This window comes from Lutjanus erythropterus, chromosome 4 (genome assembly GCF_056507025.1).
Source record: "Lutjanus erythropterus isolate fLutEry1 chromosome 4, fLutEry1.hap2, whole genome shotgun sequence".
In the NCBI taxonomy this organism is placed as follows: Eukaryota; Metazoa; Chordata; class Actinopteri; order Lutjaniformes; family Lutjanidae; genus Lutjanus; species Lutjanus erythropterus.
This window is the reverse complement of record NC_139320.1, coordinates 14240547-14261301: the sequence shown is the minus strand read 5'-3', so window position 1 is coordinate 14261301 and position 20755 is coordinate 14240547. Positions and strand designations below refer to the sequence as shown.

General features: G+C 39.2%; 1 protein-coding gene across 1 annotated transcript in view; it reads left to right on the top strand.

Moving 5' to 3' along the window:
- The window catches only part of LOC146328170 (calsyntenin-2-like), a 322009-nt gene that overhangs the window by 201169 nt on the left and 100085 nt on the right, over nucleotides 1-20755 (top strand). Inside the window, exons 3-4 of the mRNA XM_084717042.1 lie at nucleotides 876-1071; nucleotides 16740-16948. Of these exons, the coding sequence (XP_084573168.1) occupies nucleotides 876-1071; nucleotides 16740-16948 (405 nt within the window). The remainder of the gene's footprint in view (nucleotides 1-875; nucleotides 1072-16739; nucleotides 16949-20755) is intronic.

Sequence of the window (20755 nt, the reverse complement as noted above, 5' to 3'; positions counted from 1 at the left end):
TTATCTTTTGTATTATTTTTTTCCAAACTGGAGCTCAGTAACATAATGTTAGTCCTTCAGGGTTCTTTCCTATTACTTGTTTGGATGCTTTCAGGTTCAAGCAAAGTGGATCTGTGTATTAAGAGCTGACTTCATGTCTGAAGTCATGAGTCACTGGTATTAAAGTTCAAGTCAAGTTCTAAGTCTATATTGATTTTGATTTTGTCTAAAGTAATTAAATTTATGAGTCTCAAGTCTGGCTCAAGCCCAGGTCATGTGACGTGAGTAGCAAGCTCACATGTTTTGCATGATGTCTTCTGCAATGTGCAGGCTTAGCAATTGGCACAGTCCAACCTGTAAAAATAGATACAGTGTCAGGTGCATGTAATTACAAATCAAGTTCTTAGTCAGGTTCTAGGAAATCATGTGGTAAAGGTCAGCAGAATTCTGCCTCTTTGCAGCTGTAAAAGGTGCACAACACACAATATACCTGTTTAAGAGGTCAGACTGTGACAATCTCTGAGCCAACACACTGAAGAAGGCATAAGCCAAAATGTCTGTTCTTTTCTGCATCACAAAAGCAAAATTGTCAACTCTCAAAAATTTCTTCCTATGAATGCAAACTGATTACTCTGGAACTGCAGAGTTTGTTGATGTAAGGGTGAGGGCAACAATTCTTCAATTCTCTTAACAAGTTACCCATGAGCAAGACATGCAGGCTAAAAACATTTATAAAAGTTCCCCTAACAAACAGAATGTGGCTTTTCCTCCATAGATCATTCATTCACCACTTGTATTCCACCTGACTGACTGTGATTAACACTGACCTCCTCCTCCTCCTCCTCCTCCTCTTCCTTCTCTCTCCTCTGCCTCCCTTCCTTCTCGCTGGTCTCTAGGGGAGATCTGTGCATTCAACATTCACGGGCTGGAGGCTCCGTTCGAGGCAGTGGTGCTGAACGGTACATCTGGTGAGGGCCAGCTGAGGGCCCGCGGCCTGGTGGACTGCGAACTGCAGAAGGAATACACCTTCATCATTCAGGCTCACGATTGCGGGTCTGGCCCCGGGGGCACGGAGGGCAAAAAGTCCCACAAGTGAGTAAGACAGACAGGAGCTACAACAATAAAGGCTTCTAAAGTCTGACAGAATACACAAGTGCATGCACAGTACATCTATGCAGCATTCACACAACCATCTCTAGGCAAACATTGGGACTCATAGATTTGACTATGCTTTATTCTTAGATCTGGCTTGCTTGTACAAAATCATTGGAAAGAAAATACCACAAAGGACAAGGGAACAGACAATTAAGCAAACAAGATTTTTCATAATTCATATAAAAATACTTGGGCTAAATTATGTAAAACTACAAGTACTCACTGTATAATTCATCTTTCATTTAAACAACTTCAGTTCAATCAAATTATCAGCTATGCCAGGAGACAGTGGTGGTTTTGAAATGGTAGTTTATACTGTTAAGAGAATGACAGTTGGCTCTATAGGTATCTATGGACATTTATGAGCATAAAGAGCTTATGTGTGTGGGTGTAAATGAAAGCAGGGGCAACTAAGGACATAGAGATGGCTGGCTGGTAGTGGGTGTTTGGGGCTTATCTCAAATTGGATTAACAGCTACAGTAGTTCCAACAGAACCCTGACAAGCTGCCAGCACGAACAACCCATGTCAAAGACCTTCTATGGACTGCCCGCCAAAAAAAACAATCTGAAGGTCCACTTAACACAAGGGAAGTTAGACAGTCAGGTGCGGGTTCTGAAGATTAATCTAATAGCAGCTCTGACAAAGATGCCTGTCAATTTCTAAGTTTCAAACAAAGGGATAGTTCAGATTATTCCAAGTGGAGTTGTATAAGGTACACATCAGTAGTCACTGTATTAACTACAGAAGTTGGAGGTCAGCATAAGCTAAGCAATGCATTGCTGTGGACAGGGTCAGCAGCAAAATGTACTTGTTTTCAATGCTGTACTTTCCAACCAGACAGCCTTTTCGGACAGGAAACTGCCATTATATAAGCCAAATATTGTTCTCTACAAAGCAACCAGGCTCCTTAAAGCTACAACATGAAGTTGTACAACTGGTTATGAAACAGTCTCAATTTATTATTATGGCTCTGTTGCATCACAGAGCCATAGTTCATGTCTGCGCAGAAAGTCCTGAACACTGAAATTGTGAACAAGAGTTTAACAATTCAGTACTACGTAGTTCTACATAGTTCTCAGTCTTTTCACATGTTTTCAGAAACTCTGAGAAGTCCAAGGACAAAAGTTAAAAAGCCTTTATTCAAATGGCTATTTCAACAACCTTCTCTACACCCTGTGCTGCTATGCGTGGGTTGTGACCGATTTTCATTGTAACATGTACAAGCATTGTCTGTGTTTTTATAGCTATCTGTATAAAAGTTAATTGCTTAGCTTACAGGCTGGTACTCCTCTCTACTGTAGTTAATACACTTACTCTGCATAAGTAGGCTACCTCATACAACCCCACTTCAACACAACAATTTAAAGTTACACACATTATGTCTTCAACATTTTCTCCTCCTGTCATCCACTTGGCGACAGCTTGATATTGCTTGAGAACCACTCATGTCAGCACAGACACAGCACATCCACCCACCTCCACCTCCACAAGCACCAATAGACTGGTTTAAAGAGGTCAGCTGATAAACACTATTTGTCACACTTGTTGGCTCTCTTGGAAGCAGCCTCTGTCTAGAGAAAAAAAAAAAGCCCCTCAGACAACTACCTCCATCCGCTATATGCTGCACATCTCACCTCGCTGTCTTACAGCTCAACCCCCTCACCTCAGCCAACAATGGAGCACAGAAATCTATCACCTTGTCTAGTGTGTAGATGCACACAAACACGCACACGCAGGCACACACAGCGAGACATACTGTATAGGCACTAAACTTGGAATTATAGCAGCAGGGGTTTTCAAGCCTCGGTGAAAGTTTTAAATCACTAGAGCGTAACTTGTATTTACTGTATGTTGTTTGCTGTGTTATTGGTGTGTGTGTGTGTGTGTGTGTGTATAAGGAAAAAAAAGTGATGGATTCGAGCTACTATTTCCATGCTGTTGATCATGTTTTATATCCCTCTTAAGTACCCAGGCATTCTGTTATGTCACACCATTACTTTCTATCAACATAACTCAGCGCCCCGCTGTGACGCAGACCCAGTTTGCTCGGCACAGACAGGCTGATGCTGGAGGGGAAGTGAATTCGGGGACACTTTTAAATGGTCTGTCCTTTTGCCGGCAACTCTCAAAGGATGAGTCTGGCCTTTCGCCGTTGCTCGCTCCAATTTAGAAAGAAGCTAACAGGGAAGAAGATGAATCTCTGCCTAAGGCTGTGCTCAAATTACACATGACACGTCAACAGCAAAGAAGGAAACCAGTCAAGAAAATTAGTGGCTAAAGAGGACAGGGGAGAGGATCAGGAGCGACACCGGATGAGTTTAAACTTCACTCTATCCTCGACTCCCTGCTCTACTCACCACTGCTGCTGACCTACTTCTCATTCCTGCACACTTAGAAATAAAGGTGCTAACCCTAACCAGAAAGGGTTCCTCAGCTTGTCCCCATAGGAAAACTCTTTTTAGGTCCCCTTTTATCAAAGTTCCACTTGAAACCCTTTGAGATGGTTCTACCTAGAACCCAACATATAGTGATATACCTAGAATCATCAGTGGTTTCATCCAGAGACGCTATGAGAGGCTCTACAGGAGAACCCTTCTATGGTGTAATGGTTTCACCCAGAGCCCTCTCTCAGGGTTCTGTCCTGTATCTTTCCACCTTATAAGGGTGCTTACCAAGAACCCACCCAAGGGGTTCTACCAAAAACCCTTTCTTAATGCGGGTTAGGGTTTTATCTAGGATCCACCCAGGGAGTTCTAAAAAAAAAGAACCCTTTCATGTTTCAGTGGTGTTATATAGAAACCCTCCAGAAAGGTTTAATCTTTCTTCAAAAAGGGTTCTGGATAGAACCTTTGCCCTTTAGGAAGAACCCTTTTGGAACCCTTAGTTCTAAGTGTGTGGATTTTTATACTGACGGCTCCAGCTCAGCTTGCTCCTGCTGTCTGACTCTGTCCTCGTCTCTGACAATCCTTCTGTCTCTGTTACAGTATTTCATCAGACTGCCTCTGCACTCACAAATGGACATGCTTCAAATAAATGCATCATCCTGCAAAGCCAGTAAAAGTGTTACATCCCTGCACTCTTGGCAACTTTCTTAGAAACCGCAGCAACACACAGATGACATTAATGACCGCCTTCTTCTGAGTCAGAGCACCAATATAACAGTGCACACATTTGCCACTTCTGAATCACATCTCGTCTCTCCGCCCTCTGAGATATTTTACTTGGCTGCCTATGGAAGCTTTAGTCACTTGTCAGCAAAGTGCAAAGCTCGATTGAATTCACCTTAAACTCCTTGAGAGTGTTTCTGCCCAGGTCAGCTTTAAATGGAACACAAATTAATCTACAATACTGTAGGCCTGACCTCTGCCAAATGAACAATTTGTACTGAACACTGAAGTGTTCTCAGCCTTTGTCGTAAAGCGCCATAAATGTAATGGATGTTCATTTTGTGTCTTTCGTTTGGTTTTAACACAAAAGTGATTCAGCCCAGACATTAATGAGAAATGTAATTGGTGTCAAGTACTGCTGGTCTCTGAGAAGAATCATCTGTATGCAGAAAATGAGTTATCACAACCTAAGTAAACCCAACTTCATTAACAGAGAAAAAGCTTGAAGATGCCTGTGTACAGACAACAGTGCTTAACAGACAGACAATGCTGGAATTAAAAGACCTTGAGGATACTAATTTGAATAAAAAGCACATTTTTCCTGTGGGTCAGTCAGTACAAACTTATGTTGTTTGTCTAAACTCACAGAACTTTAGTTCAAAAACTAGTAAAGGTTAATGTGGGGCTAGTTACTTTCAAAATGTAATATACTGCATATTACCAGTTACTTTCATATGACAGTATTAAGTTACTTTACAATATTACTATCTGTGTAGAATAGGTATACTTTTACATTTTACACTTTTAACATTACTTTCACCAAAATAACTTCAGTAAGTAAGATTAGGCATTATAAAATGGAAAAGCAAGTGTCCATATTGCAACACTTATGGTAAAAAGAAATTTTAATCAGTCCCATCCACCTTGTGTATGCACTCTGGTGATTTGCACAGCCTTGTCAAAAAATGCTACCATGGCTTGAATAGACAGCAGAGTAAACCAATCCCTACACCTAACCCTCTATGCAGGCCAATTAAGTAGCACATCTCAGTAGAAGGCACATATCAAATAATTCCCAATAAAAGAGAAGTAAAAAAAAACATACAGTATATATCTCAACAAATTCGTTACATACCAAAGATTTGCGTCTGATACTGAAGCAGATTATACCCATTAGTGGCTGTATCAGGCGGAGCCACAGAGCCTTTTGAACATGTGATTAATGCTGCTGAAGGGCTGCAGTTTGATCAGGTTTAGGCCAAAGAAACTACTTGGTCAGGTATAAGGTAAGACCTTGTTTGGGGTTACAACAACTATGTCACATTACGTACGTGTGACGTTACTGAAGAGACTTGCAAAACGAAAGTCGCATGACAAAAGCCATAAAGTTATGTAACATACACCTTTTAATAACATTTTGGTTTCACATGGGACACAAATCCCAGTCCCCTGGGTAAAAGTGTAATTGTTTCAGACATCCATCCACTTTTCCAGTCATGCCTATAGTACTGGATTGAGTAGTCTTGCTGTTATATGTTCGCTGTTATATGCTCCAAAATGCAAGTGTTACTTTTTGTTACTGTTTGTAATGTATCTGTACAGAACATGGTGATTTATTTACTCTTTGAGGGCAACATCATTACCAAAAACATCATAACATTTGCCATTTTTTTCTATGAGAATCTGAACAGAAATCTCAGAACTCATCGGTGCAGCTCACTACGTGAGCCTTGAGCCTCTGGGATGGGCATAGCTGAAAAACAACCATATAATCTCACTAATTAGCACCTGAAGACGAGAAGTTTCTCTGTACTGTTTGTACCTTGCCATTCCCCACACACCTTGCTTTGTTCAAGTTTCTACTGTTGCTACACCGTAATTAGGCATAAGGGACACCTCACTGACTTACAAAGCATGTCATATGCATAATCCTTCCCCGGACTCACACCTAACCACGACACATGTATTTAACACTGGCCCAGGGGTTAAGTGCCTGAAGGCAGTCAGAGGGGGTAATGCATTCACAACAGGATTAGGTGCCCCCGAGGTTGCGTGTGTACAAATGCGTGTTTGGGAAAAAATATAGATGTAATTTTGACACACAGATGTTTCTCATGCCAGTGTAGCCACACATTCACACACATGCTTGGTGCTTGGCAGCACGGCTGTTATTAAAGTCATCATTAGTGAATCTTAGAGGCCTGTATGTCCTCACCTCACTGCAGTTTGGAGAGGCTAATTATCTCATGGAGGAGCTAGCTGAAGGAAAGCCGTGCACACACACACAAACGCTCACAAATCCCAAATGCTGAGTCAAATTCACACTGATACACCTAAATTTACATATAAATAAGACAAATACCCTAGCTGGGAATAGACGGGCTGATTGTGCATCTCATAACCACCTTACTCACAAACATGCAAACAAACACACTCATGCACATAGACAACCACCCAAATCACACTAAGTATTAACAAAAAAGTCACTTCTTTATGAGTGAAGAAGTGGGCCAAAAGCTGTGCCTTGTTAGCATAAGCTGTCATGATAAATTCCTGCAGTGAGTAGACCAGGGGACTCCACACAGATAGTGCAGTCCTGTCAATGTGTCGGTGCTTTATTCTACCAAGAATCTTAACTTCACGCTTGTCACACTTGATGCTAATATGAGTGAAACCTCATTCTGTCAAAACCTGTTAGTTGACGTGATTATTATTCCTGGCAAGAAAAAAAAACATCTAGTGTAGGAATATGTTGTTTATCTTCAGCTAACATAATGTAATAGGAGAGCATAGTCTCCGTGTTTCAATTATGAATATGCACCGCCAGGAACTGCACCATCTGTGCTTGTCTGCTTTAGTTACCAGACGAAAGAAAGTGACACCCGTTCCAATCCCATATTCAAACCACGATCAGCGTCACTGCACACTGGGGGACACATAGAAGTTTCTCAGCAGAGACGAGAAAATGGACATTCAGTTACTCTTAAAGTTAGAAAAATCTTTTCTTCAACTGGGAAAATTACAGCTTTTACTCCTTTGGGCCTGATGGTCCAAGCCATCTAACCTTGGGCGCCTGATTACAGTTAAACATAGGGGTGCAAGATTGATATTACAGAAAGTTTTTCATTTATATAACTCCTGAAAGTGCCACTTTAGAGCCTTCGATCATAAAGCTGCTCTTTAATATAAAGCTCAGTTCATATTACACTATTTATATTACATTATATTTACAGTTTTTCTTTTTTTTATACTGTCAGCAGCGAGCCATACAATTAGCTGATTATTAATTTAATCAGCCACCATCAGTAATCAATAGTCTATGCACGTTATTAAATCTTTAATCAAACCAATAGTGTTTCTTTAATAGTGAAAAAATGTTTTTAAAAAAAGGATATATACATAGCATTTTCAATTAAACTCAAGCTCCCTGCACTCTCTGGGTAAAATATTTAACCAAACTCACTTTAAGAAATATGACATATTCCTTTTGTGTCCATAAAAACACATAACTTTAGAAACACAAGATAATAGGTGTTCTGTGTCAACAGTCTTCTTGTCAGCTTGGCATCAATATAATCCATAAAGATAAATTGTATTCCCGTACAGATCGCCTCAACTTGTCACCAGTCTCTGTTTGTTAACTGCACTATTTTAGTAGGAATGAGAGGTGAACCGTTTCAAAAATTAAGATTTCTCATTAAAATTCGTGCTGGTTGGTGGATCAGTTGCACGCCGAATTAAACACCGACTCATAACGCTGTTAATTCACTTTCTATCGTGTGTGTGACAGTATTTGAGGAGCATTTTTTTTTTAGCCTTTACCACAGTAACTACCGAGTTTGCTGCTTTGCTGTTTGATGTTGGAGAAAGCACAGCCACATTCTGATAATATTAAACATGTATTTTTTGGAACATTAAGACACAAAAAAGACAGACTTAAGTAGGGCTGGACTGGGTTTTATGTTTTTTTTTTTTTCTTGCTTGCTTTAGTGTAGCTCAAATGTTTAAAAGTAGCAAAGTTGTATGTTCAAATAGTGGGTATGGAAAAACACAGGTTTGCTAACAATAGAGCTGCAGCTGCTCCATTTGCTCCATTGCTCAGGCACCTATGTATTCATCAATGATTTGATCCATATTATCTAGAGTGGAGTAACCAGGGTCTGGACAAGGAGCGTTAAACATCAAACTGGATTACCATATCTTATCATCACCATGTATTGAGATTTCACAGGCCCCCGTGGAGTTTTCTACTTCTGCCTGAGGCTACTAGTCAATGTGAAAGTGGGATTTCCTTGCATATTGATGAGATTAGCATCCTGCGTTTCCCTGTGTGTTTGTTCCCGTTGGTATAGTTAGTGTTGTTTATTTCCATTCTAGTCATACACATGGAAATTGATGATTCAACGTCTCGGCTAATTCTTGACAAAGATTAATTGAGTCCTTTGCCTCTGGGTGTGCAGGTGTGTGTATGTGTGTGCACCTGTGTGCACGGGAGGCATTCAATAATGACTCTCTTTGAGTGGCTGTGTTTAGCTGGGTGTTGATAAATAATGAATGTGGATGAATATGTAATAAGCTGGGAACAATACTAACCTGGAATTAACATGCATCACCTGGCTTTAACATGCAGCTGGTATCTGATTGTCTCTGCATACGATTTAGCTGAATCGAAATCACACCTGGCAGTGGAAAACGTCTCCACTGCTCATCATGCACTTCATTTTCTAATGAGATATTTACGTTCTTGGAAAATTACTCCAAACATCTTCCCAGTCCTTCGTAGATAAAATACATTATGTTTTATTCCTGTAAACAGTGTTTTTGACTTGGAATCTCACTGCATTTACTATTTTCTGTTGAAGTGCTATCAGATAGTGTGATATGTAAGGCTTTTTAAACAAGTAAAAGGACTTAAGGACTTGTGCGGTGTCACAAGGAGTCCAGCTAGTCAAAATCTGGCTGCAGCAGTCGTAATTAGCTATAATTTTCTTATAGATTTTTTAGGTAGCCTGGTTAAAAGAACCTTGAATTAATCTATGATTGTACTGTGGCTCAACAACAGTGAGCCCAAAGAGATGACTGATCAGCAGCCAGTTTCTTTAACCTTAGTATCTATGAAGTGTTTTGACAAGAGTTCTCCTCACCAAGGTCTCCCCACTCTTGGATCATTATCAGTTTGCATAACGGCCAAAATGGGGGGTTGAGGACACACTGCTGACATTGGCTAACAGTATTATGAACACCTTGAGCAACCTCCCAGTCTTGTGAAGATTCTGTTTGTTGATTTTAGCAGTGCATTAACACCATCCAGCCCCACTTGCTGGTGGGCAAGCTGATGGATCTTGGGGTAAATCCAAGGCTCATTCTGTGAGTTAATGATTTCCTTCTGAGCCATACTCAGCAGGTCAGATTTAACACAGCCATTTTGTATCCCAAGTTTATAAAAACAGGGGCCCTACAAGAAATTGTGCTGTACCTCATACTACACTGTACACCAGTGAGTGTCACTGTCCAACATCAACATCTAAAATGTAAAAAAAAAAAGACAGAATGTAATGACTTGCAAATACTTTTCAATTTGTATTAAACTGAATACAATACAAAGAGAAAGCTGTGGAACATTCAGAAGGTAACAGGTTAACTGGTAACAGGTGACAGTATCATGATTGGTGATAACGCAAACTCAGCGCTAACTTCAAAAACCAGCATCCGTGATGGTGTGTGGGTGTGTTAGTGCCCATGGCATCCAGCACTTGAATCCAACAGATGTAAGATTTAAATTTTCATGTAATTTATTACATATAATAAAGATATTTCAGTGCAGCTAATCAAAAACTGTTACAAATTAATATATTAGTTTTATTTTGAGGATAAAAAACTGGCCCATACAGTAACAGACAAAATCAGCGTTTGGTCAATCAGCAAGAGTCAACTATATAACTCCTTCATAGTCCTGCACTTGACCTGGGTCGGACATAACCGATCCACTTGTGGACGTTTGAATTTTTTTATTTATTTTTTGGGCATTTTTGCCTTTATTGACAGTGACAGCTGAAGGTATGACAGGAAAGGGGGGTGAAGAGACAGGGGATAACATGCAGCAAATGAGCCACAGGCGGGATTCGAACTGGCAGCCGCTGCAGAGGATTAACAGCCTCAATACATGGAACGCACGCCCTACTGACTGAGCTATAGGGGCGCCCAGGACGTTTGAATTTTAAGATAGACTTAAAATAGAATTATGAAACCTGACAGTGATTATTCTGTAACACCAGTTACTTTGAATCAACCCATGATCTTTGACAAATCATTCTTGTGACTTTACCAAATAAAGCCTTGATTACAGGTCCGCAAAATCAAAATGTGCTTTTATTTTTGGAATGGAGAAAGAGGCAGATGGAATGAAAACGAAATTTAAACTCAACTCGGTGCTGATGTCATACAATTATGTGTAATTCTATGGTTTGGCAGTGAAGTGCGTGGAACTGTGCTCTCTCGTAGCAGTGACAGCATGAGATGAGATGACAACATGTCTGGTACTGAATTTTCACTGAAGCTACTGCATCGTTTTCAGAACTGGTTAGATTATTTTATATAATAACTGTTTTTAACTTAAAGTGGCACATTGCTGGATGTCTTCCAGTTTTTCACGATGTTTAGCGCTCCTCAATGTCATGAACAGCATATTGGCCATTAAAAAGTGTCAAGCACCTATATCATACATGATTTGACATTGAGGAAAACCTCGGTTCACTTTATAGAAACAACTTATTTCTCAAATAGTTGATTTATTATTCTTTTATTGTCAGTACATTCTTTATCTATGACTTGCTGGTTCAGTGGTTTTAGTTTTAAAAATAGGAAAAAGTGGTAAAAAATTGCCAGGTTGTGCCAAAAGATTACTGGTGCTACCCTTAAAGATCCCCAGCACCTGTATGAAATGAAGGGCACGTCAAAGGCCCAGACTACTTTTTTGGACCATTGATATGAATTCAGTTGTACTTGAAAAAACATGTTCAAACAGTTCCCACTAAGGTGTAAAGTGTAGGGGCTAAATTAAATGCTAACCTTCATCACGGTTTGCAGTGTTTTCATAAATGTGACGACAAGCAACCTTATCTTATTTAGAGACACACATCAAGTTTTCATCATATCTGTTTTCTTCAAACTATAAAAAGAACAGTCTCAGGAGAGTTTTAACTCTCAAACAATGCATGCTTGGAAGTCTGCTGATATGCTGATCATGTTTCTTTATAAACTTACCTTAATGAGTTGATTAAATTCTCTACAGTACATTCATTAAACTCATAATCTCCAGTCAAAAGACTTCTAGTTAGAGCTCATGTTGAAGTGTTCTTCAGAACTTATATATTTACATGATGTTAAAGCTACTACTTTTAACCAGTTACAAAACAGTCTCAATTTAATACTGATGCCTCTGTAGCATAAGTAGATGAGCAACGAGACTATCAGCAAGACGACTGGCTATTTCTTTACAGTTATTTTTTATTCTCAGATGAGACAAAGCTGTGTTTGCATTTTCCTAGTAATTTGTACTTTAGACAGTTAAAATGAAGCAGCAGGAAATCTTTCTGTAGATAATTTTATTTTTGATGTTATGTATTGTGGTGATTATGAATGTGAAAACACTACTGCTGTTGTCCTTGAGGGTCTCAAAGTCACCACGGTATGAAAGTTTCTTGTAGTAGATTTAATGAGAAAAGATCCAACTATATTCCTGATGATAGTACACTTATAAGGTACCTATCTCTGCACACTTAGCTACCAGTAAGCTACAAGTGACTGAAAGCTGCACAGAACTGCAGCTCTGAACTGCTTTTTCATTATATCGACTCATTTGGTTCAGGGGCGCTTTAACATGCAAGAGTTTTAAGCTGTTGATCTGATGAATGCAAAGTGAAATGTGACAAACTGGTTTTGGATAGAAACTATCAGTCAGGTCACAGTCTTTACACCAATGTACCAATGTTGATTCTACATATTCTGCCTGCAGACAGTTGGTCTATATTTAATTTAAATTTAAACCTGGCGTTGGTGCTGTTCTATACCACCTTTTGACTACAATGTGATCACACAGTCTGTATTTTAGTGCAGAGTGAAAACAGGGACATAGATTTTCATTTTTCTCATTCACTGGGGTGATGTCGTTTGTTTAACCTTTGACTTTTTTTCCAAGTCGCCGTCCCCGTGGCTCTGGTTTTTATCCACTTTGTTTAGTGGTGTTGTGATCATTCTCGCACCCATGGGGTCGCTTAACCCCCCACTGTTTTTCTGTGTCACTCTGACTTATTATGAACCTCCTGTTTATGAGCTGAGGCCTGACACAGGGAGGGATGGTGGCCATGGGCTCAGCTTGGCAATGATCCAGTAACATGAAAACACAGAAACACACACACACAGACACACAAACGTCCCAGCCCTAGAGAGCTGGGCGTCTGTTTCAGCCAGATGTGAGCCATCAGCAGAGAAACACACACTCATATGCACATTCACAATGAGACATATTCTCAATTGTTGCATTTAGTTGTATATCATGCATTTGCGTTCATGAATATTATCATAAACATACACACATACACACACACACACACACAGCAGTCCCTTCATACAAGTCCCAGAGGAGTGGAACATATGTTTGCTCCCCCATCACTGGGGAGTGTGGCGAAGCAGGGGGGTAATGTTTATGAGCGAGCGTCATTAATATGACAAAACAAGGCAGGCTGAGGGATTTACTGCACACACTGGTGCTGCCATCATCTGTCAGTGCCTCTTATCACCATCTACACTGCTGTTTCCATCGCCGTTAACACGCCACCAATCCTAAAGCCCAGTGATTACTCACTGTCATATATGAGTTTATCTGTTTCTGTGTCCAGTTTTCATGTCCTCCCAGGAGATCTTCTCAAGGAGCTTCTAACCATGAATAGTGGTCTTTTATGAGTATAATATAGTTTTTCACAAAGATATAACAATTTTAGTAATTTCACATGGATATAATGTATGCAATGAAGACTTTGAAGGAATTTAAGATGGACCTTACAACTATATTGACCTGTTACTTTGATGGAAATTAATGAAAACTATTAAGTGTATTTTCTTGACTGTTGACCACCACATTTAATCAGTATGAGTCCAAGCGGTCATTTGTGTCAAGTTTGAAACAATTCACTTAAGGTGTTCTTAAGATATCATGTTCACAAGAATGGGACAGCCTCTGGCTGCAGCTGGAGCCATTACCCATGATGGGAGACTTTGACCAATCACAGGTCTATAAGATGTTTGATTGTTGAGACTCATAACCACTTACCCAAAGCATGGGTGTTTCACAACCTGGGAGTGGGACTCAACAATCAACTACTAGTTTCCAGAATCGCTTACTGCACCTTTAAAGTAACTGTACCAAATGCAAACATACAAAGTTACAAAGTCCTGCACTGAGAATTGTGTCCATGTAAAAGAATGTGACAACAAAAGACATTTTAATCCCCAGCTAGGTAGCCACCTGCATTTTCAGACACACACAAATCCAGGTCCAAATACTGGACATGAATGTATATACCTGTCTCACATGAGGAAAAGCTGCAAGTGTTTTGTAGAAACATGCAGACCAGGAAAAAAGAAAATGAAGGACTGAATAAAATAAGCTGGAGAAAGCTAAAATGTGTAAAATAGATTATGTTTTAATTTATTTAAAAATATATAATAATTAAGTTTTAATTGAAAAGATTAAAAAGCAAATTTCTTTTTTATCCGCTAATTGGAGGTCAAAGGAAATAAAATTTTATATTTATTTTACACTCTAATTTAACTATTTAATTTATAATGATTATATTCATTAAAGCATGCTGTTATGTTTTCGACTTGTCTGATAACCTTTTATTACATTTTATCAGCTTTTGGGGCTCCTGATGCCTTCATAATTGACAGCTTTTCACTTATAAATACATAAGCAAAATCCAACTAATTACGCTAAATTATTCAGCAGATAATGAGAGTAAAGAAAATAAAGGAATGTGTATCTAGTGTGAGTTTAGTTTATACGTATGTGTCTGATAAGGAAAAGAGGAGAACTGAAATGTGTGCATGTAGGGAGAGATGAGTTTTCACCTTGAGTTCCCTTATTCTGATTCCATATACAAGTTTGAGGGATGGTCAGGTTTCAACCACTGAGGAGCTACTCTGTGCAGTTCAATAGTGTAATAAAACATAATATTTTAGAGGCTCATCATATAATTTGCGTGTTAAATGTTAATCTTCACAGTAAACAGTTAGTAGCTAATGGATGAACGTAGTGGAGTTATGCAGTAGTTTCAAGAAGTATTAAATAGAAATAGAAAAAGTCACTGAACCACTTCCTATCTTCCATTTATTTGTCCGTGTTGCATTCTTACTTCAGTTGTTTGTGTGTGTCTTATGAAACTATTTAACTGTGCATCTGTTTGTGCGGAGGAACTGAAAAACAAAAACAAACAGTCTCCAATGTTTGTGTCCCGGTGAAAGGGAGAGATAAGGCACTGAGGAAATCCATTCTGCCTGGGCCCGGCCTCCCCACTGTCTCTCTTTGTTGTCCAGTCTGCATCTCCAGCAGACCGCATGTTGGCAAGATATTTACCGCTTCCTTTAATGGGATAATTTCACTGTCATTACCATACCCACCAGCTAATCCTATAAACCACATGCTTATCTCTGCCCCTTTGTCTCTTAAAGCAAAGCATTATTTGCCATTTGAAGCTTAAAACTGTATTATTCTGTCTCATCGTCATCCATCACTGGTTGTCAGTCTATGAATCAAAGGATTGATTATGCAATCTGTTGCCTTCTGGCTGTTGGAGAGTATTGATGAAGATGTTTTCAAGTGATGAATGGTGGGTTTTCTCACCATGTGTGAGTTCACATGAATTACTGCTGATAGATCACTTATAGAATGATTAATCAGTGCATTTGGAGAACAGTGCAGAGTTTGCATCACTTTGGTAGATGAAGATATCCAGGGGTTTATTTTGCCATAGCAACACAATCAAAGCAATCCATGGGGTCAGGTCAAGCAGTGTATTACACAAAGCACAATGTGACGACTGGTTACCAAACTAATTCATCACCTGCAGTGGACTCTGCCTTCAACCATCCAACCTGAACTCATCTGAGACGTAGTAGATACCTACTTACTGCTACTCCTCTGTGTGTGAAAATCAAAGACATATTGATCTTTGTAAACCATTTGAGACTGAAGTGATTAGGGACAATGCAACACAGAATTATAAATACACACAAATAAAAATAAATAACCCATTTCCTATTCCAAAATGACTTTGCTCTTTTTTTCTTTCGCTTCTCCTGTTTTATTTTCTTATGGCAGCAAAATAATATACTGAAAATAAAGGCAACAACAAACCTTAATTAAATTTAATTTTTCTGCATTTGCAGCATGAGTGGTGATTATGAGCTAATGCATTTATCATTTAATTCATTAATGTACATGCAGTCGTGAATGCTTATTGGGCATTTTGAAATGTATTTCAAGTGGAAATAAACAACTTTTTACTTTAACTTATCATTTTGAAGTAACTGTTGAATAAGTATTGTTGTATAATGGCTAAAGAATAATGACACCATCCACATTTAGTCTGGTTCACTATAAGCCTCACTTTCGCAATGCAGTTCAGAAAATTATGTCTGCATTTAATCTAAATAAATGAATTAACTCACACTTTTTCTGCTAATGTTTTCTTCTAACATTACTTCCCCTCTTACCCCAACACCAACCCCTGATGAAGTTATTTGTGCAAAGCAATAAGGCTACAAACCATATTATTACTATGCCTGTTCCCCAAATTAAATAAAAAATGCAATCATTTCAATTTACTTTTTCAGTGAACATGCTTCTTTCATGTCTCTTATCATGTCTTAGCCTTAACCATGAGTTAAGGTCTGACCCTCAGGAAATGCAAAATGATTTGGTGTTGTGTACAAGTGTATTCCCCCATCAGATAGTCCTTCCTGTAGTGGTGCCCTTCGTGGTTAAGGGGTAGGTTGTGGGACAGCAGAGAGAGAGAGTCACTTTCTAGAGTCACTCCAGAAAATATCTAACTCATGGCGGCACTATAGTAAACATCAGGTATCACCAAAATCATCACAATTCATCGTCTGTGGACCATGAATGACTGTACAAAATCCTGTGCAAATCCATCTATTTGTTATTTATTTCTGTGTGGATCGACGTGGTGGACTGACCGACTGATATTTCAATCCCTATAACCACGCCACTAGCAAAGCTGAAAATAGCTGTCATCTTCATCCTGTGCATTCTAACAGCTGAAATGGAGGTTTATATGTTTCAATAGTTTATTATGATTTGTTTGAAATATTGCTATGTGAGGTCTAATTTCAGATCAGTTGTCCTAATCTATGCAGATGATAGATTATTCTATACTAATCTTCACTTTGTTTCCCCCCTGTTGCCCCTCACTGTCTGCAGGGCCGTGGTGCACATTCAGGTCAACGATGTGAATGAGTTTGCCCCGGTGTTTCGGGAGCCTCAGTACCGAGCCGCGGTGACAGAGGGCAAGATTTACGATAGCATCCTGCAGGTGGAGGCCACTGACCAGGACTGCTCGCCACAATACAGCCAGATCTGTAACTATCAGATCACCACTACCAGCACACCCTTCGCTATAGATCGCAATGGTGAGTAGACAAGAAGAAAAGACATGTTAAGGGGATAGTTTGGATTATTTGAAGTGGGGTTGTATGAAGGACAATAGTCAGTGTTGTAACTATAGCAGATGTCAGTGGGCACGCACCCAGTTAGGAGAAACACAGGGCACCAGCACAAAAGATAATTACTGTACTGCTGTAGACAAGGTCACCAACAAAAGAGATTTTAGCCCCTTATGATTTACCTTAACAGAAATCAATATCAGTTTTTAAGTGTATGCTATATAACCAAACTCCAAAGGCAAACGCAGTAATTTTACCTCGCAGGACACGAGAGTTGCTGGTCTACCACTGCATTAATCTGTTTGCCTGTATTATTGTGTGACTTTAGTGTTTTAAAAGGAAAACTCAGATTCACTGACGTCACAGAATAACACAGATAAACTCACAGATTGAGGCAGCGGTCAACCAGCAGCTGCTGTGTTCTATGACGTAAAATGACTGATTTTGGCTATAGAGTTTTGTTGCTTAGGAGAGATCAGTATTTAGTTTCTATAACAGCAGTTTCCCATCAGAAAATGCTGTCTGATGATAAGATAAAACAGTCAGAATATTCTAAATATAGCATACACTTGATATGTTTTTAGGTTTTTAGGACATTTTTTGCTGGTACCCCTTTCTGCAACTCCAACATATGGGTGTGCTGACCAGCATATACTGTAGGTAATACACTGACTTCCATTAAGTATCTCATACAACCTCACATCAAATTATCCAAACTATCCCTTTACAGCATCCACTGATGCAGGGTTTTGTATTAACAGTACTTGCCACAAATAATTGCTATCAGCAGTGTGTAATATTCAGTGCATTTCAAGTTTTATTTTGTGGGTCCTCAACTTGTCACATGTACAGACACATCTACTTCTGCTTCACTCATTTCAGTGATTTCCCACACGTCCAAATACATCTTCCAAAACAAAGTTGAATTATTTGGTTTCTGTTTGCTCTCCATCAAATGTAAGGAAGATGTGAAAACACATTCCTGTCAGAACACAGTGGCACTCATGATCTGAAAGATCCCATCCATTCACACAAACGTGTACTTTACAGACACAGGACATATGTGCACAAACACTCATACCACACATACTTACATACACTCTGGTAGGAAAACAGATGTCTCTCTCCAGGATAGAATGTGCCCTTTGCTCTTTCCAAGGACAAAGTCAAGCCTCGCCCAGAGAGCCATCAGTCTCCACAAATCAAATCACAGATGTCTGTGCACACACAAACATGAAAAACACACAGTGACAAAGACAGATGTTTAGAAAAATCTTTGGACACTCTACAAATACCCACACAAACTTACCTGCCACTTTGGCTCTCAAACATTATAGCATTACCTCTACTGACCTTTCTGACCTCCTTAGGTTGATGGAAAACTCACTGAACTCTGCTGTTAGTATCATTACATTCATTGTTCTGAATAGTCCATAGTTTTATCTTTTTGTTTTAACGCCCTTGTTGGGGAGCTTACACAAAGTCAAGTAGGATCCTTAAGTGCACACTTAAAATTTAAATGTCTTGATTTTTACCACTTTTAGACAAGCTATCTAAATACGGCTGGCTGTAGTGGCTCTTAAAAACTCTGCTCACAGTTCTTTTCCCTGTTTTTAGGAACTCTACTGTAGATGCAGGGACATGCTGTCTAGGTGTTTGTTGCTGCTGACTGCTGAGAGTTGCCCACTGCTGAGGTGTTGTGAATAAAAGGCTGAGTGGATGAGGTTAGGGCCACGTTGCACTGTGAATGATACAGGGGGGAGGCTGGAGCTGGAGTGCGCTCTCCTCTATCTCTCCATTTGAAGGGGTCTCACTCAGCCATTGACCGCTGAGGAAAACGCTTTGAGAGCCCTTGAACTCAAGAGCACCTGAGGGAGAGAGGAAGAAGATGGAGGGAGGAGAGGAGGGGTTTGGCTGTGAGAGTGAGAGTGTGTGCTACAAGAGGATCAGGGAGAGACAGGAAACTGTAATAGTATAAACGTAATAAAAAATTAGAGGGCTGTTGATATTCAATAGAATAGAAATTCTCATTGTCTCATCGTCACATCCCATGAAAAGCCCAAAAGCAACAGTTATTGATTTCACTAACACGTTTTTCTTGTTGCCAAAGCCTGATCTACAGAATCTTATTCCTTTGTGCCACAGAGCTACACCTTTGTCCCAAAACTATTAACACATCAGTGAGTCACACTGAGTGGTGTGTTCCTTCATTACCACGAAACAGTGGTGAAAGATAACCAAGTACATTTACTCAAGTACCATACTCAAGTAAAAATTTGAGATACTTTACCTGAGTCTTTTCTTTTCATACCACTTATTTCAACTCCACTACATCTCAGAGGGAAATACTACTACTTTACTTCACTACACTTATCTGACAGCTGATAGTTTCTTTACAAATGAAGATTTTTACTCACAAAACATTAAGTTGTAAATTACATTATACAACAGTTCATACAAGTGAAGCTAAAACAGTTAATTAATTAGTCAATTGACAGAAAATGAATTGACAAGTAGTTTAATAATTGTTTATCCGTTTTTCATGCAAATCATTTCATGGTGCCACCTTATCAAGTGTGAAGATTTGCTGCTTTTTCTCTTTTTATTTTTTAATAATTGTTAAGTATTTTTAATAATTTTGAGGTTTGAACTGTTGGAACAATCAAACATTGTGAAGGTGTTACTTTGGGCTCTGGGTATAGTTCTCGCTGTTTTCTCAATGTTTACAAACCAAACAATCAGTTGATTAATGTGGAAAATAATCAGCTGATAAATCCATAATGAAAATAGTTAAAAAGGACCTCCACCTCAACCAGAATTATATCATAACAGTATGACAGTGAATGGGCATATTTTTCTACCATTGAATACTTCTACTTGTTATACTTTAAGAACTATTTTTGTGATTTCATACTACATATTCATATGCATATTAATTTAATATTACATACATAAGTAACATTATCAATTCAGGACTTTTACTTGAGGAGTATTTTTACAGTGTGGTATTAGCACTTTTACTGTAGTGGCACCTGCGAGTTAGTGCAGGCAGACAATTCAAGCTGCACTGAAGTGACATGCCCTGCTCTCCATTGTACACACCAAGCACAGCCTCCAAAACTGGCAGCCTATTTAAACTGCAAAAACCTCCCACCTCTCCCTCTTCCTGTCAATGCCATTGCAGCCTTGCATCAGTATCACTGCTCTCCAGGTGAATATAGCTGCACTGTTTACTACTAGTTGAGTTTCATTTGCTTCAAACTACAGTGCCCGGCTGGTTAAGGAAATTACTTACCTTTTTTAACAACACTATTAACTATGAAACTATATACTTAGGAACAAATAGATGGATGAAGACAGTGTTTATCTTGGTCTTCTGTTGACAGTAAGAATAATGCAGAATATTTAAGGCCTTGTCCTTCAAACAAAGACCAGAAGGGCTAAGCAGCATTAGATAATATCTATATTGTATAGTAATTATAAAGAGACGATAGAGGAAATTCACAAGACAGATGCAAAGATGCTCCACTTGTGTGTGTATTTATACACATTTGATAAAGAGGCAAATAGAGAGCATGAGATGGAGGGTAAAGTAGTCATTTACTTGCTGCCCACTCTTGCCAGCTGCAGTCACAGCACGCACAGCCTGCTGACACGGATAAGTTGATGTAGTAATTGAAGGAACGGGGATGGGAACCTCCGTCATGCAGAAAGGTGCGAGTGTGTAAATGTGCATGCATACTTGTGGGAAAAAAAAAGAGAAAGAGGGCAGCA